At 39.6% G+C, this 18,610-nt stretch overlaps 1 protein-coding gene across 4 annotated transcripts in view; it reads left to right on the top strand.

Moving 5' to 3' along the window:
- EMB (embigin) overlaps positions 1-18,610 on the top strand; it is a 29,011-nt gene that overhangs the window by 5,841 nt on the left and 4,560 nt on the right. For 2 of the 4 annotated variants that reach the window (XM_074812802.1, XM_074812804.1), the window contains 8 exons: positions 1,627-1,716; positions 2,968-3,057; positions 5,282-5,456; positions 6,631-6,719; positions 13,073-13,200; positions 14,364-14,646; positions 15,424-15,457; positions 17,380-17,453. In XM_074812802.1, the coding sequence (XP_074668903.1) occupies positions 1,627-1,716; positions 2,968-3,057; positions 5,282-5,456; positions 6,631-6,719; positions 13,073-13,200; positions 14,364-14,646; positions 15,424-15,457; positions 17,380-17,437 (947 nt within the window). In that variant the 3' untranslated portion in view covers positions 17,438-17,453. Of the gene's footprint in view, positions 1-1,626; positions 1,717-2,967; positions 3,058-5,281; positions 5,457-6,630; positions 6,720-13,072; positions 13,201-14,363; positions 15,069-15,423; positions 15,458-17,379; positions 17,454-18,610 lie in introns of those variants that run through there. The other 2 variants (XR_012621673.1, XM_074812805.1) reach the window with 2 other exon arrangements.

The following is an 18,610-nucleotide window of genomic DNA, read 5'->3' as shown; positions in this document are numbered from 1 at the left end:
TTCCATGCAGAAGAAACCAATGATTGCTGATTCTACCTGTCCTTGCTCCATAAGGATCAGAGAGGCAGGAATTCAGCAGTGTACCAAAGCTCATGTTGATTAGTGCAAATCAAACATGGGCTAAGTTATATTTATACATGAACTCAAGCAAGTTCTGACAAGCTATTCTGTCTCCAATTTTGTCACTGGAGATTATAATGCTATTTACCTGAGCTTTTTAGCACAATGTGAGAACTAGAGTGCAATAGCTAATAGATTCAATAACTCTTTCCATACATAAACACACATATACATATGAGCTAAAATGTACAAAGTATTTTGTATAATATGACCTCACCTGACTATTTTCATTTAATACGTGAATTGAGGAAGAGAGTCAGTATGAGGATCCTATTAGTGTGCAAGACATTTTAAAGGTCCTCTACTTTTTTGTGGATGGATAACAACAACCTTATGAATTGGCACTGGTGGCTTTTGAATGCATCATCATGAGGGATTTCAGTAAAAAAACAGGTGATGCGTATACTAGACTGACATAAACTCAGGTGATCCATGACAACCTTGGCATGCTGTCAAGGTGATTGCACACACAGGAAGATTCTCCAGAACTCTTTCAGCCTTCACATGAGATTTCAGGGGTAAACACTTGGACTAGTTTGTTTTTCCATTAGGTGGAGATCAAGGCTTGCTTATGCTCTTGTCTAGAGGAATAAGACTTACTGTCTAGTGCTCGGAAACAGCTTTAACTTTTTTGCTTAAAAAGCCATTTTGGACTAGTAGTTAAGATTGACCAGTCTACTGTCAACAACCACCAAAACTAGCCTGAAGCTCTGTTCTTTCACGTTGTCCACCTTAATATACAGGTTTATTGTTACTTAAACAGGTTGAAGGATAACGGAAGGTATGACAGTGCAGATGGAACAAGCCAGGCAAAAGGCTGATTGCCAATGGCAAAGCATTCCTTGTGTTGTGAGCTAACATGTTCATAAAATAACCACTGCTTTATAGAATGGGCCAGTAACTTGGAAGGCATGTGGTACCTCAGCTTATGCTTCCTCAGAGACCTTTAGAGGTTAAACCAGTAGCAGGGACCTCCTTCAGTACAGCCAGATTCTCTCAACTGTAGCTGAGAGGCATGTGTTTAAGAACTTCAAAGTTCAGTATTTTGTGCAGGAAAAGAGGAGTAATTCTGAGAAGATCTAGGCCTTCAGAGATACTATTTCTACTGCTCAGTGATCAACTCTGCCACCCAGTGCTTCTCTTGGTGAGAAGACTGATGCTGTAGCCCAATTTCTGTTTTCCCAACTGTGAATGGGAAAGTTTTCAATCCATGGACAGGAGAGAATTCCTTCTACAAATATTCTTCTACAAAAACTAGAATGGTTTTCTCCTATAGTGCTGTATGATAAAGCAGATTCACTTTGTAATTACTGTTTATGTGTTTCTGAAATGCATTATAAAATAACAATAAAATTACTTTGCTAGCATGTAAAACATGTGGCTTAAAACATTTCGTGTATTATATATATAGTGGTGGTGGGTGGTGGAAATATCTTTCTTTTTCTAACCACTAAATTGAAAAAAAAAATTAACTTTCTGTAACAGGTTTGTTTTTTTACCTTTCAGAGCACATGATGGCTACACAAACTGTCAACCAGCAAACTCAGGGGAGCCCTTCAGATCATTTGACACTTGGGCATAATATCTCTAGACCTGGTAAAAGCAATCTACATGCTGTCTTCCACTTAAATTGTTAAATTTCGGTTACCTAAGGTTTTACCTTTATATTTTTTAGTTAAGCTGTTATGGAGGATTTATGCTGATTAATTAAGACAAACAATTTGATGTTTAAAGCTGTATAGAAAGTAACTGTGGAAACTGAAAAAATTGCTGTAACTATTGAATAGACCTTTCCTTGAAGCATAATTTCTAATGTCTTCTCCTATAGTGTGCTTCAGGTTACTAGGACCTTGTATGCAGATAGTACCATAGTAGTGAAGTAATGATGTGTGTAGATGTGGGTGATGTGTCCATAGCTGGGTAACATCCATTGTTAAAGCTGTAGCTTGTTAATTGGCTTTCTTGCTCTATTCTTGAAATGCACAGAGCTTGAGAACAAGTACAGTGGTGGAACAGACTGTTTATGCTTACAGTTGCCTGCCTGACAGCTGTACCAAGCTTTGTAGAGCTTTATAGAGGTAGTCTCTGAATAATATGTTACCCATAGCAGTACAGAAAAGGATTTTGCTGGCCATGTTAAACCCTTTAAATGTAGTTTTACCTCACAGAAGGGAAGGATTGTATTGTAGTCAGTCAGATGATGGTCAATATTGATATTCTTTGTGTGTAGAAGGGTATTGCCTGCAGTATAACAGGAGTTTTGTGGAGAAGTGACCATGTTCCAGTGGAGCACAGGGCATTCTTGCCTCTCTATTCATTAGAGTTGCATCTAGATTAGATAGTCTACCTCTGGCTTTCTGGCTGTGTTGTTAAATTGTAGTAGCTTTGGTAATGGCAGTGTTTTGTCCTTCTGTTTATTCTTTTTTGTTTTCCTAAAGCTTACTACTTTTCCAAGCTCTACTTAAACACTGATGTAGTCCTATACAGTTTTAGGATCCACCTGTAAGCTAACGTGACTCTTTGAATCAGACTGAAGTAGATAGTTATGACCTCTTTAGAGTATGGACATTCACAATTACAATTATATATTGTTATATCAAAGCTAGAAACTATCTTCTAAAATGACATAACTACTATAATAGTGACGACACAATACTGCTGCTTTAAGATTCTGGCTGTTAACACATAAGGTATATGAAAGGATCTCCATAGTAGTCAGCGTTTGGCAAGGTCCTTTTTTCCACTAAGATTACTACGAAAAACAATTGCAATACCACATTGACACTCTGTGTGATGACCTTTATAGGATCATAATATATCACTTTGCTTCCCCCCCAACTTTGTTAGGTCCAGATCTTGCAACAAAAGTGTTCAAGCAGGCAAGTGGAGGGAATGTGTCTGATGCCACTTTTGTGGAGTATGAGGTACTCCTACCTGGTGAGTGTTATTTGTTGAATGTTGAATGCCTAAGATTATACACAATGAGTTTGTATGAGTTGTAGAAGTATCTAGGATGGCAACTTCTTGGTAAAGTTAAGATGCTCGCTGTGAGCATGTGATGAGCTCAGTAAAAGCAAAGATGAATAAGTTCATGCTATTGAGCATTGTGTTCTAATGGCTATTTTGCAGTTGGAATGAGATTTTTTTTTATTAAAATCACAAGTGAAAACAACTCATAGCAATCTGTTCCCCCAAATCAACTGTAAGTGACAGTTTCTTTGCACTAGTGAATCTGCTTGGAGAGACCAACTAAGCTAGAGTTCTTGTTAACCAGCAGGTGTTGGTCAGCTTTGCAACATTACAGGAGTTAAAGTGTGGAGAAAAGGCAAGATAAGCCTCTTCCTGAAGTAGATGTGAAGTTCCCAGTTGCCACATAATAATTTATAACTAATTTCTAGGACAACTGGAAAAACTGATTAACTATAACCTCTCAATTGGACGATATCAGTTAGAACTCCTTTGCAAAGTACTGGTATGGTATTTTAAGGATGTAATTGGACAGTATTTATGCTGTGTTTTCTTCTAGTGGGAAACTTAAGGTAGGGTCTATTTCTTTTTCTGGTACATGTACTCTTGGTACAGAGATGCCTCATATCAGTCTTGCTAGCGGTTAATCTTCAACAGCGTAGGGTTTTCATGTTCCATTAATTTAAGTGTGGATTTTTAAAATCTCAAAAGATACAGATTCTATCTTTTGCCAGTGTAACTAATCTGACTATAGAACTTTTGCTGTTGGGAAAACAATTGCATTTGTAAAATCACTTTGATCATAAACTTCAACAAGGTGAGTTATGCTTGGCTCACTTATTGAGTGTAATGGCTCTAATAAATAAGTTGCGGTAACTGACTTTGCTCTGCTATGAAAGATTGAGGTGTTCCCCTCTAACTCCAGTTCAATAGATCTGTAATATTTTGACTGTGACTTAAGAGTTCTGGGCATGCTGTTCTGCAGGCTGTAAATGTCTCTGCCAGACCCAGTGAAGTTCAAATATTCTGTGGGGATATCTGGTGCTTCCACTTCAGCCAGATTTTGCCGCTTCTTAGGTATGACTTGTGTTGCTAAGTCAGTGAGTCGTACCTTAAAACTGCCTTTTCTCTCAGAATGTGAGCTGTGAAATACAGTTGCACTTCTTTGATCATCAAGTACTACATGATAGGTCTATGATTGAGGTGAGGCCTGGAATAAATTTGCATGGAGTGTTCAGATGGACTAACCACAGCTGTATCTAGAAGGCATGAAAGAAAAGGCCAATTATGAAATAAAATGTCAGTGCTGTCGGGTACAAAGTCAGAGGTGGTTTATTTTTAAAAGCCTGTTTGTATGGATCACAGAAGATATTTGCTGTTGAAACCTACTTTTTAGAGACACTCATTTTATGCTTATGAAGCTTGTTAAAAGCAAAAAAGTGTCAGTTTTTTCTACTATAATGAAATGTTTTCACATTGTACTTCTACTGGCTTGCCACTAGGAAGGTGAAGGCAGCCATAAATGGGTTTGAAGATGATTTAGTTTCAAGTTGAGTAGCTGTAGCATGGCAGGCCAGATCCAATGATGTCAAAGTTGTGAAGTTGATAAAATCCACTAGCAACAGGACATTACCTATTATCTTACAGTATCATAAAAATCTGCAGCTGGCTAAAACTTCTATGCTTATAGATATTTACAAGTCTAACTCTTTCTGATATTAATATAAATCTTTATATACTTACTAATATTTTAATGCAATAAATCCTGCTTTTATAATACCTAATGTGAAATCAAAAGGGAACTTTAAACTGAGAGCAGACATTGTTCCCCCTGGTTAGAGCTAAGTACTTAATATGTTTTGGTTAGAGTTAAATTATGTAGAAGTGTAAGACTGTCTTGCTTTCAGTGAACTGAATATCTGTGTTTTTGTATTAGAGCCTGCTAGGAAGTTTACCTACAGAATGGAGTGACTGTGTCATTTTTGTAATGGATGTGTATCATAACGCAGTTATGGCTTAAGAAAATTACTGTCAAACACTGATTGTCTGATTTTGCAGTTGTTTTACCCTGAAAAATATAACAGCAGCGCAATGTATCCACTTGTAATCCCGCATATTTTAAACACAATCTTTGAATCTCTTCTTCCTCCAGAATGAAGAAATATTTTTCGTAAACAATTTCTTAAACTTTCAGGTGTTTCTGGTACTTCTGTGGAAAAAAATATCACTTTGGACCGTGGAACTAGAATTGAGCTTTCATGCAGATTGGACAATAAATATTCTCATTTGAAAAGTCTTCAAGTGACTTGGAAGAGGGGAAATGAAACAGTCAGACACATCAATAAAACTGAAACCAGCTGGAGTATCCAGTAAGTAGCATTCTTTACAGTTTGATTTGCAGGCTCTAATGATTTATCACATGCATATACGCTGCTCAACACTAGTTATGTATATATTTGAAAAGAGCTAAATGTGACTAATATATGCCTGTAATCGACATATTGAAGCTGGAGGAGAGGAGAAAGGTTGCAGTTGCCTTGAGCCTGGAGAGAAGAGCTCCTCTTCTTCCTGTAGTGCTGGAGAAGCAAGGTTTTTTCAAGACAAGAATAAGGACACAGTTCTTTCAGGTCCAGTAATTCTGTTCAGTAAGTGAAGTAGTAACCTCAGTCTGAGATGGCTAAAATACCTGTTTCTTTATCCATGTTCTCTTTTCCACCTCAGTGCTGCTTTGTAGAAGTCTGAAAAACATCAATGGCCATTTTTTTTCTTCATAATTAGCAAAAGAGAGAACAAATTAGCTTTACAGTAAAGGTGTTTGGATTGTTTTAAAGGTTTTAACTCTTTCACACCTCTACAGAGACTTATGTAGAAATTTTTCTTCATTTGATACAATTTACCGTTGGACTTCTAAAAATCTGTAAATGGGATAATTTTAACCAGGTTGTCTCTGGTTGATTTCTATATAGCTTTAGTTTCTAACATCAAAATGTTACAAAATGTGATGAAAATGTACTTTTTTTGCCTCTCGATATACACAAAGACAACCATGTAAATCTTTTTCAAAGTGCTTGTGAAATGTATAGTTTGCCAGCAGAGAAGATGCTGGGCTTTGTTAGATGGCAACTCTTTAAAACTGTTCTGTGTTGAAGATATGTTAGCCATTGACTGACTGGCTTTAGAAAGAGCAAACTATTTAAATAATCTCAAGTCCTACATATGATATGCTATATAGTTTGCATGGTGAACCCATGTCTAATTCGGTAACCTGTAGATCATACTGCTTAAAGATGTTTGGCTTTCTATGAGAAACAAGGGTGAAAATGATGTTTATGTTCCCAGGTGTGCTTGTGCTCTTTTTTGAAAAATGTCATGCTGTTTCTACATTGCACTAAACCCAAATCCTAGTGTTTCAGCAATGGATGTCTCTGCTCTACTCTTAATCTCTTCTGGTTTCTTTAGAATGCTAGTTAGCAGTCAGTGATAGTTGTAGGACAAAAACAAATACAAGCAAAAAAAGCAAATTGGTGAAACTTTTTTTTTAAGATTGAGGATCTCGGATAACAGTAAGCTGGGAAGTTACAGTTGTACTGTGAAAGGTGAAGAAGAAATCAGCGCTATATTTCATTTACAAGGTAATTGTATTTAATTTTAATTTTGTTTTAAATTTTTGCTTCACTTGACCATTGAAAAACTGTATTAATGTGGTTTCTGGCTAGTGTGGGAATTGCAACTTAATTTGATAAGCAGTGACTAACATGGTCAAGCTAAGTGAGAATCACTATCAGTGGCATTTCTGTAGCATGGAGGGAAGAAGAATTTTGAAGCAAAACCAGCCTTTTTAACAAAACTTGCTAACAACCAAAAGAGCATATAAGCCTACTCTTTTCCTAAACGAGTGTTACAAAGGCTCTCAAACCACCAACCACCAAAAATTAAATTTATTAACACAGTTAACTAGCTCTCCATAAATTACAGGTTCGAATGTCTGTGAGAGGAGAACAAAACAACTTTCTAGGGCTTAAGGGCAACCCAAAACGCAGAACAAAGCCCCACTCCCTAGGGTTTAACAGCAACCCAAAACGCTTTCACTCACCTGACAACTGAGGGCTCTCAACCTCGGACCTGCTCAGGGCAGCATCCTGACCCAAGGCCCCTCAAGGAGTTTCCTTGGGCAGCGTCCTGACCCAAGGGGAGAGTCCTTGGCCGGCCGCAGCATGCTGCTCCAGGGGACAAGCGCAAAATGGCTCCCCAGGGGACTCCATTTATACCCAGGCTGAATCTGATCTGTAGTCAATAGCGGCTTCCATTGGCCAAAGGCTCCAATTACCGTGAAGCCCTGAGAACAAAGGCAGCCAGGAGCTGCTGCACTTCAGCAGCCAAGAAGCTCTGCTTTCATTGGGTGGATGCACCTGCCACAATGAATAACTGGTTTCTCCTTACCTCTTCTTCCCTACAGCAGGAATGAATACGAATCACTTTCTGGGGGGTCGGAGGAAAGGATGGTGTCTCAGATAAATTCTTCAAAAAAGCAGAGCCAATGACTTCAAAGTTTGGCCTGAGATTTGGTGTTACAAGAGGAACAGTGATTGGTAGAATGGAGGCAGGTTTTTGAACAAATTCAGTTGTATTTCTGAAACACCAAATTATTGCTTTAGTGCACCTTTCATTCCATATAATAAGAGCAGTTATATTCAGGGTTAGTGTGCCTCACTGGGTAGTATGAGTGCCCTTTCTTCTGTTCTGTATTGTCTTCTCCAGTAATGTTGACCCTGACTGTAGTAGGTGAAATCCAGTTGAATGGAAGACGTGGAAATGAAACAAATACAAGCTGTTGAGAACCTTCATCTGTAATGAGAGCTATTCCCTTCTCTATTCCCACAGAATCATTAAGGTTGGAAAAGACCTTGAATATCATCCAGTCCAACAATTAACCAAACACTGATCATTCTCAACTACACCATATCCCTAAGAGCTATGTCAAGCCAACTCTTAAACACCTCCAGGGATGGGGACTCCACCACCTCCCTGGGCAGCCCATTCCAATGCCTAACAACCTGTTCTGTAAAGAAATACTTCTTAATATCCAGTCTCAATGTTCCCTTGAGGTGCAACTTGAGGCCATTACCTCTTGTCCTGTTGCTTGTTACTTGGTTGAAGAGACTCATCCCCAGCTCTCTGCAACCTCCTTTCAGGTAGTTGTAGAGGGCGATGAGGTCTCCCCTCAGCCTCCTGTTCTCCAGACTAAACAACCCCAATTCCCTCAGCTGCTCCTCGTACGACATGTGCTCCAGACCCTTCACCATCTTCGTTGCCCTTCTCTGGACACGCTCGAGTAATTCAGTGTCCTTTTTGTAGTGAGCTGAACTGAAAAAACTGAACACAGGAATCAAGGTGCGGCCTCACCAGTGCTGAGTCCAGGGGTAAGATCACTTCCCTGTCTCTGCTGGCCATGCTGCTGCTGATACAAGCCAGGATGCCATTGGCCTTCTTGGCCACCTGGGCACACTGCTGGCTCATGTTCAGCGGGCTGTCAATCAACACCCCCAGGTCCCTCTCTGACTGGCAGCTCTCCAGCCACTGCTCCCCAAGCCTGTAGCGCTGCTGGGGGTTGTTGTGGCCCAAGTGCAGCACCCGGCATTTGGTCTTACTGAAACTCCTACAGTTGGCCTTAGCCCATCGCTCCAGCCTGTCCAGATCTCTCTGCAGAGACTCCCTACCCTTGAGCAGATCAACACTGCCACCCAACTTGGTGTCATCTGCAAACTTTCTGAGGGTGCACTTGATCCCCTCGTCTAGATCATCAATAAAGATGTTAAACAGGAGTGGCCCCAAAACTGAGCCCTGGGGGACACCACTCGTGACCGGCTGCCAACTGGATTTAACTCTGTTCACCACAACTCTTTGGGCCTGGTCATCCAGCCAGTTTTTTACCCAGCAAAGCGTGTGCCCATGCAAGCCACGAGCAGCCAGTTTCACCAGGAGAATGCTGTGGGAAATGGTGTCAAAGGCCTTACTGAAGTCAAGGTAGACAACATCCACAGCCTTTTCCTCACCCAATAAGCAGGTCGCCCTGTTGTAGAAGGAGATCAGGTTTGTCAAGCAGGACCTGCCTTTCATAATGGTTGTCCTGCATGTGTTGTATGATGGTACTCATGATGAGCTGCTCCATCAGCTTCCTGGGCACCGAAGTCAAGCTGACAGGCCTGTAATTTCCCGCATCATCCTTCTGACCCTTCTTATATATGGGTGTCACACTGGCCAATTTCCAATCTGTCGGGACCTCCCCGGTCAGCCAGGACTGCTGGTAAATGATGGAAAGTGGCTTGGCAAGCACCCCAGCCAGCTCCTTCAGCACCCTCAGGTGTATCCCATCTGGTCCCATAGACTTGTGTGTGTCTATGTGATGCAGTAGGTCACTGACTATCTCCTCCTGGAATGTAGGGGGGTCGTTCTCTCAGTCTGTCTTCTGCCTGAGGAGGCTGGATTCCCTCAGTACAACTAGTCTTGCTATTAAAGACTGAGGCAATGAAGGCATTAAGCACCTCAGCCTTTTCCTCATCACTTATGTTTCCTCCTGCATCTAGCAGGGGATGGAGGCTCTCCCTGGTCTTTCTTTTGCTGTTGACATAGAAACATTTCTTGTTATCTTTGACTGCTGAAGCCAGATTAATTTCCAGCTGGGCGTTAGACCTCCTGATTTCCACCCTGCATAGCCTCACAGCATCTTTGTAATCACTGTGACTTGCTAGTCCCTTCTTCCAAAGGCTGTAAACTCCCCTTTTCTCCCTGAGTTGCAGTCAAAGCTCCCTGTTTAGCCAGGGTGGTCTTCTCTGTCACTGGCTTCTCTTAGAACACCTGGGCACAGCCTGCTCCTGAGCCATTAAGACTTTCTTCTTAGAGAGTGCCCAGCCTTCCTGGACCCCTATATCCTTCAGGATCATCTCCCAAGGGATTCTGTCAAGCAGGTGCCTAAACAAGACAAAGTCAGCTCTTTAGAAGTCCAGGATGTCAGTTCTGCTGCCCCCTCTCCTGACCTCTTTAAGAATAGAGAACTATTATTTCATGGTCATCCACCAGTCCTTCTCTGCTCACAAAGAGGAGATCCAGCAGGACACCTTCTCTGGTCGGTTCACTCACCAGCTGCGTGAGGAAGTAGTTTCCCACACATTCCAGGAATCTCCGGGACTGGTCCCGCTCTGCTGTGTTGTATTTCCAGCAGATGTCTGGGAAGTTAAAGTCTGCCACAAGAACAAGGGCAAGCGATCATGAGATTTCTCTTAAGTGCCTATAGATTATTTCATATACCTCTCTGTCCTGGTTGGGTGGCCTATAGTAGACTCCTACTACAACATCTGCCCTGTTGTCTTTCCCCCTGATTCTAACGCGAAGACACTCTACTCTGTCTTCACTACACTTGTACTCAAAGCAATCATAACAGTCCCTAACATACAGCACCACCCCACCGCCTCTCCTTCCTTGTCTATCCCTCCTAAAGAGCTTGTAGCCATCAGCTGGCACACTCCAGTCATGGCAGACTTCCCACCATGTTTCTGTAATAGCCACTACATCATAATTTTCCTGTTTCATCGTGGCTTCAAGCTCCTCCTGTTTGTTATCCATGCTGTGTGCATTGGTATACATGCACTTCAGATGGACTGATGTACCCAGCACCTTTTCACATTTTGACGTCCTAAGTCCGGCCTGACCTTTCACAGGTGTTACCACACATACTGATCCATCAACATCCCTTGCATCTTTGTTGTGCTGCATGTCTCCATCCCTTACTTCCACTGGGATAGCAGTGTGAGAATCATCGCTGGCACAACAGCCCAGAAACTCTGGTAATCACCATCTGGTAACCACCATTTGAATGTTATGAAGAGCATGGCAAAGTTTTGATCTGTGGAAGTTCCACAGACTGCGATATATATGAAAGATTCAACCTGAAAACAGGCTCCTTAAAAACCTTACGTCTTCAAATAACTACCCTGATCTCAGCTGAACTAACCAGCAGGGCTTTGTAATTCCCAGTGCTGTGAGCTGCCTTTGTGCAGTGGGATATCTGGTCATATGACTTGAGGAGATGTGTATGTTCAAATCTTGAACAGTGATGTTGATACCTGCTTTCCAACCTTCAACCAGGGGAGATGAGCTTGCAAGACTGAAGACAGAGAAAATTGTAGTTTATTCAGACCTTTTAATCTCTAAAAATGATTATGTTTTTTGTCTACATGTGGGTAAGGTTTAGTTGAATGGCTACCCAAGTCTGTTTAGATTCAAAAAAGTCAAAGGACACCCTATTCTTTTGAAAGCGTACAGTAACTATTTCAGTAAGGGCAGGAATGACTCAATAGGGAAGTCATCTTTTCCAGAACAGTGCATAGGAGTGGTTGATTTATTACAAGAAGGAGGGAGAATTGCTTCACAATGGTTGAATGCTGCCTCTTCTGATGCCATAAAAAGTACTGGCTTGACGCTTTTTAAGATTAATGCAAGAGTGAAGGAAATGAGAAAGAGGAGTCCTTGAATCTTCTAGTCAATAATGCAGAGAGAACAATTCTCAAACTGAAAGATGAGTAATGCATTGGTATAGGCTCAGTGGCTAAAGTCATCATTGCTGTAACTAACTGCAGTAGCTTTTCCACTAGGCAGTTAGGCTTTATTGGATGTGTCACCCCTCCTCCTAATCCCCCATATTCTGGCATGGCATAACCCTGCAGATTTTGAGGAGTTAAGCTTTTACCCAGGTCTGCAGAAAACAATGGGATGCTTGTAGGAAGTTCAAATTATTAAACATGGAGATTATTCATGGGTATTTTTAAATGGTGTGAAGTCTTCTAATAGTGATATTAAAGGGTAGAACAGATTAATTTGTGTTTGCCCTTTGTTCAGGGATCCTGAAGCAGCTGTCCAGGTACATGCACTGTGAAACAACTCTGGTCTTTAAACCAGTGTGGAAATCTGACTGGTATAAATGCTGGTGCAATCATCTGTCTGTTTATCTCTTCAGCAGGTTTTTTTCTGTGCAGTAGCAGTGTTTTGTCACCAAATTCTGGGTGATCTACTTGCAAAAATACCTGGGACAAAGCATATTATTTCCTTGCATGCATTCAGGATTCTGTTACCCATTCTGTTAGAGCCAGATCCCAGAACTCATGATGGATATTCATGTCCTTAATCATGGCAAATGTGTTCACATGTGTTGCTGGTATGCCTATAGCTGTGCTTTGCTACTGATCAGCATGCCTAAATTTTTTTGGCTACTACATAAACCTGTAGTGCTGGGTATAAGGGTTTTTGTTTTCACATGTTCCAATTTTTTTTCAACCTGCTTTTGTTTTTCTTATGTTTATACCAAATTGTTCCATCATAACTCCTGAAAGCAAATTCTTGGCCTGTTTGGTCTACTGTGACCAGTATAATTTAAAAGATGTACTGGATCTTTAATTACAAGATAGAGCAATGAAACTTGAAGTAAAACTTAAAATAGATGGATCTGAGGAAAACATGCTGGTAAACAGTCTAATAAAGAAGAGGAGAAGGAGGCAGGGGAAATACATGATGTATATACTCAGCTCTATCTGTGGGATGCTGCAATATATTCAACAGCCTTTTTTGGGCTTTTACTTTTGGAAGGCTGTGGGGCATCTGCACTTACAATGACTGAGACAAGTAGCTCTAAAGTTATAAATTTCTATGTCTTATTTCTTGTGACCATGTTCTGTCCTTAACAAGATTGGACCCAAAGTCCTTTTTATTGGCATGCACGCAAGTCATTACTTCAGCTCAGAAAATATTTGTAACTACAAATCTCCCTCAATCTGTGGTTTTGTCTTAATTACAAAAGAAGTTTTAAGAAGTTTTTTTTAAGGGAAAAGGAAGTGAATAGTCTATAAATATATATCTAAATAGGTTTTATCTTTTTGTAATACTGTAATTAAAACCTGTAGCTCTCACTTGATGAACTTTTCCTACTTCTTTTTAGTACCGAAAATTGAAGGAAAAGAAAAACCCATCGTCAGTTATGAAGGAGATACAGCTGTAATGATTTGTAAAAGTTTTGGCTATACTCCCATAGCTTGGACCTGGTATATGACCAATGGAAGTGAACAGGTAAGGTTTCCATCTGTTGGCCAAGCAAAACAATGTGGCAAAAACAAGTACAGACACTTTGTAAAATATATTGATTTTTCACTGTTGGCTCTACAAATTGCATTTCCTTTAAAGTTAATGTAAATCTCTGTACATGGAAAAAATATGTGGTATTTAGAAGTATTAATTCTTACAGGGATGCAGTTTTTGTTCTTATTTGTATGATGTCTCTTTTCCAGAAAGTCCCCGCCATACATACTCTTACAGCCCAGATCAGAGTAAAACAAATTAGGCGAGTCTTGAGATACTTGTTTTAGTAATGTTAGTGATGGTTATATTTCTCAAATCTTACTACTTGATACCAAAAAAAAAAAAAATCTTATAACAGGACACTCTTTTAAAGACATGTAGGGTATTGGATGCTTGAGGAAGAACAGGAGCATGTCCCTTTTCTTCCTCCTCCAGGTGGAGAGTAATTCTGTATTTCCCAACCTGTATGACTTCTCTGGGGCACTGGACCTGAAGGAGGTCATCCCGTTCTGGAGACTGCTGTGCCACTTGACTCTGAAGGAGCTCAAATCACTTCAGCTCTTGCCTTAAACACTGTGAGGAGAATCTTGCTCAGCAGTTTCCCTTCTTCACATACCCGCCTTTCAGGATCCCCCTTAGCCTTGGAAGCATAGTCACTTTGTTCTAGCCCTTTTCTGTGGAAAGCACTGTCAACTGAGAGGAAGTAAATAGATCTGTCTCCTCTATACTCCTGTAGCACTGACTTGTGAGACTACCAACATATTTCCCAGTGAAGCAGCATTCCCAGTTCAACTTTGTTGAAAGCTGTATGCTTTGTGCCTTGATGAAACCTGGACATTAGATCCTGAAAACTGAGACTGCCTTGGAGTGGAGAGTCAATAGTCAAGGGTACCTTTTATCTGGTCTTAGACTAAAACAAGTCAGACAACTTGCTCACTAAAAGTGCATATTTTTTTCCACTGAATGTAAAGAGAACCAGGGTGGCCAGCTAGGATAAATCCTTCCTTTGGAGGTAAACTGAACATGCTTCACAAATGCCACTTGTTCTTAATTCATTTTACATCTCTCTATATAAACGTGTCTGTTGATAATATAAATAATTTGATTAAACACTTTCTCATTGCATTAATAAGACTTGTATTTTTAATTTTCAGATTGCCATTAATGACACTTTGCTGGCAAACAAGTATGTAATTCATAGAATATCTGCCAATGTAACCCATATGAAGATACTGAAGCTCACCAAAGAAGACAATGGTGTATATTGGTGTGAAGCTGCTTTTGAATTGGGAAAAAGTAAAGGAAAGCTGAAGCTTAAAGTTCTGTCCTTCATGGTGCCTCTCAAACCCTTTCTAGCAATTGTGGCTGAAGTTGTTATTTTAGTAACTATTATTTTCCTTTATGAGATGTATTCAAAAAAGAAAGAGAAGAGTGCAGGTAAGTAATTTTTCAGTCTTTTCTAGCTTTCCGTTGAAATTGAAGCCAAAGGTAGAAAGGTATGACCCATAGCACTCCACGTATGAAGTTTACTGTGATTTTTCACATCTGTATTTTTTCTGATAAAATACATTCTTCTAGAAAACTGTATTTTAGATTTTTAAATCTCTTCTGTGAGTCTTGAATTCAGTTATAAGGTGTTTTCAATAAGCAATACTTTCCCATAAAGGGTTTGATACAGTCCTTATTTTTTTCCTTACAAGAAGGACTTTAGAGGCTATACCTTTTTTGGAGAATGCTTAGGAATGGAAGCAACTGTTAATCTTGATGGGAGAAACTTGATGTCAAGAAATTGATCAAGAGGAAAAACACATTAAAACAGAATGCACTAACATTGGTTACTGAACTTAAGGCACACATAGGTGAGCTGAAATAGATCTGCAAGATGAAACATGTGATACATATAAAATTTGTGTACGTGTGTGTATTACACGTATATGCATACGTGTATTTTTCTCTATCTTGTATATGTTCTAAATATCTGATTTCAATATATATCATGTTATAAAACTTGATCAAAGTAGGCTTTTTGACAAATTTGCAGGTAGTTCCATTAAATAGAGGAATGAAATAATTTGATTTGCAAATTTAAGAAAACTAATAAAATGAAAAAATAAGTTTGTTTTGCTTAAACATGGAGTAAATAATATAATTAAACAGAACTTTTCTAGTGTTTGTTAAATAGAGACCTTATGTAGTCTTCTTTCTGTTACACAGAAGCTGAAAAAGAATTTGACCAAATTGAGCAACTGTAAGTAAAGAATTTGTATACTTTAAATATTTACTCTTTTGCATATTAGTGTGTTGTATAAAATTATACCTTGTTGTTGACCGAACTGGTAAGGGGTAACGATGAATGTGAAAGTACAGTTTATTCCTTTCCTTATGACTACTTAATTCCAGTGTGCAGAGTGCTGTTTTCTACCTGACACTTAATTTTGGTGTTTGGAAGATACTTCACTTTTTTGAGAGCACCACGTGTCCTCGTTATAAACTCATTCTAAAAGGCTGTAAGGAAAACCACTTGCAGGTGGAAATTTTACAAAAGAGGCCTTCAAATTTTTCTCATATGTATTTTATTTGTCTGTATTAACATACATTTCTCTCACTTGCATGTTGTCAAAGCCCTAATTGTCCTAGGTAAGCCTGTGGTTTCTGGGGTGTTGGGAGCTGGTGGTGTTGGCCATTTTGGTGGTAACTTTCTTGGGGGACCTCTCACTGTGCTGATGGCTTGAGCTCCCTGGGCACAGGAGTGGCTGCACTGCTGGAGCTGGAGGAGCAGGTGTAGGCACTTCTGTTGCTGTTCTACTGCTTGAGGGCTGGTGCTCCGGTGCTGGCTCCCCTCTGCCTTAGGATGATACATTTCTAAAAGCTTGCTAAAATAAGCTATGCTTCTCTCCCATGCTTTGAAGGCCAGTCACTTTGTCCTGTTACCTTCCCTTCTAAGATGCAGCCTAGCAGTTCATCTTTTTAGATGTGTGCAATCTACTCCATTTTTCTTCCCCTCAGTCTCTTCTCCCCTCCTTTTTTGTCTGAGTAATGCTGTTTTTCCTTCTTTGAATTTCTTGCTGCAGTGACCTTTGTTTCCCTGTGTTGTATTCACTTTCCTATTCCTTTTTCCAGTGCTAGCTGAAAAGATATTTTAGTGCTTTTCCCCTTATCTAAACAGCTTTAAAGCTGTAATTCAATTATAGTATAAAGTGGGGATATGTCTTGGAGGTATAGTATGCTATTATACTCCTTAGTGTTTGGGGATATGTCTTGGGTTGAAAATTGAATAATTGCCCTTGTTGCACAGCCCTGCTTCTTATAAACATGCTGAAACTGTATTGCAGTAGGATTGTAATGCAGTGTAGTGCACTCAAATGATTTAATACTTGATGAGATGTGGGATGTGGTTTTGATCAGCTGCTTGGTCCTTACTTTGAAATTCTTAGATAAACACATATGAGGAAAAATCTGTTAAACCATGTACTTCTTGCCTGATTTTAATAACTGAAAGTTATTTCAGCTACTGGCTGTTCAGAAGATAGATTTGTGTACCAGGGAGAATGGCTCCAAAGGAACGTTTCTGGTCTGTTATGTCAAGTGATGACTAATACAGCTGAACTTGGCTGATGAGACTATAATTAAAATGTCTCAGCCAACAAGGTATTAGGTGGGAGGCTAGTGATTCAGAAACAGAATTGTTTAGCAAGATAATTGTTAATTCAAGTCTTGACTGTGACCAACACCATATAGCTACTTGTAGGTATGCCGGAAGGAGCAATCGTATGAGTGTTTTAGCCCATGCTCTGAGGATGTTGAGCTGTATATTGCTTGTATATTATTTGAGCATTCACTTTATATACAAATTCTATACACTGAATGAAATGATAGTATGGCAGTCATTTCCAGGAATAATAGCACTGTGATAACTTCTGCCCAGAACTCTGTGGAATTTTTGAGGGGGATTGAGTTGAGCTGAAAGACTTCTTGGCTGAAAGATTTCAAAAGTCAGTATTTTGGTTGCTTAAATTTTGTTTAATCTTCTTTTTTCTTATAATGTTACATGCTAAAAGAGAAAATCAAACACATTTTATAAGTACTCTGGTTGGGTTGTGGTCCTGGAATGACTGTGCTAATCCTATACTTAAAAGTTGAGTTTTGGAATTCAACCTTTCTTTCTTACAGTAAATCAGAAGAAAGCAATGGTCTGGAAAACAGCAGTGCTAGGCACAGGAAAATTTAATCTGGTTCCTAAAAAGGTAAGAAAAAGATGAAACAGACCAGAGTTTACTTTTTGCTTGAGCAGCCTAACAAACAAATCCACTGTGCCATCACAATCTTTTTTCAGTGTAAGAACAACATAGTAATAGAACCATTGTTTAGATAAAACAATATATAATCATTCATGATGTAATATCAGCAAGAAAGTGAGTCCTTTTAACTCAAATGTTGTCATCAGTGTGGTTTAATAGTTCTGTTCACCCATGCAGTCCTTAAAATAGGACCCAAATTAACCTGCTTGATTGCTCAACTCCTGATGATGAAACCTTTCTGTGAATGCCTGAGTAGGTGCTGAGGTGCATAGGAATTTCTGATGTATCCAAAATCCTGCTCTTTCAGACTGTATTTTGGGTGTCGAGTGAGTTTATGAAGGAAGGACGCAAGTGTAATAACAAGTGGGGAATGTGACAGTACCAAAGATGTGAAACAAGGGATTATAGGCCTCTAGGAAAGAAGACAGAGCTTAATAGGTGGTGACTGAAAGGATTAGTGGTAGAAGAAGGAAGCAGACGACATGTAGCCCTGTGAGAGCTATATAATAAACTTCCTTGTTCTCTGCCCTCTTTACAGTCTAATTACGGGCTGCTTCCTCTTATGCCAGCTGGAAATGTTGGGCAGAGGATGGTCTTGTCAGTTGAGAACCAGTCCTACACACTAGCTATTTCCCCTTGCATCCCCTTGCATACTCACCCTCTGCATCTGTCACCCCAATCTCATGTCAAGATGGGAGGTGTGAGTGACTTTGCATTCATGTCACTGCTGGTACTGTTTTTCCTCATCACAAGCCATCTACCTGAAGGAGAATTGTTTCCATACCATGTGTTTTAAAGAACAGAAAGAAGAGGTATCAGGTAAAGTTCACATAAAGAGAATAACAAATCAGAAAACAATCAAGAACAAATACTTTCCAAGAGTATATTGTTTCTTCTGTTTCCTGCATGTTATTGTACTTGTTGATTGCTGTGACTTAGGTTCCTGAGGATTTATCCCATATTAGACCTAAGGTCTCATTCTTGTAAAGTCCTCTTGGCACATGACACTCAGTGAATCACTAAGTTCAGATTTGCAAATCGGACCATTCGAAAAAATTGTAAAATGTAAACTGGATTGAAGTTTATTTTCAGACAAATAATGG

Source organism: Strix aluco, chromosome Z (assembly GCF_031877795.1).
Source record: "Strix aluco isolate bStrAlu1 chromosome Z, bStrAlu1.hap1, whole genome shotgun sequence".
In the NCBI taxonomy this organism is placed as follows: domain Eukaryota; kingdom Metazoa; phylum Chordata; class Aves; order Strigiformes; family Strigidae; genus Strix; species Strix aluco.
The sequence above is the reverse complement of the archived record's forward strand: the minus strand, read 5'-3'. Positions and strand labels throughout refer to the sequence as shown.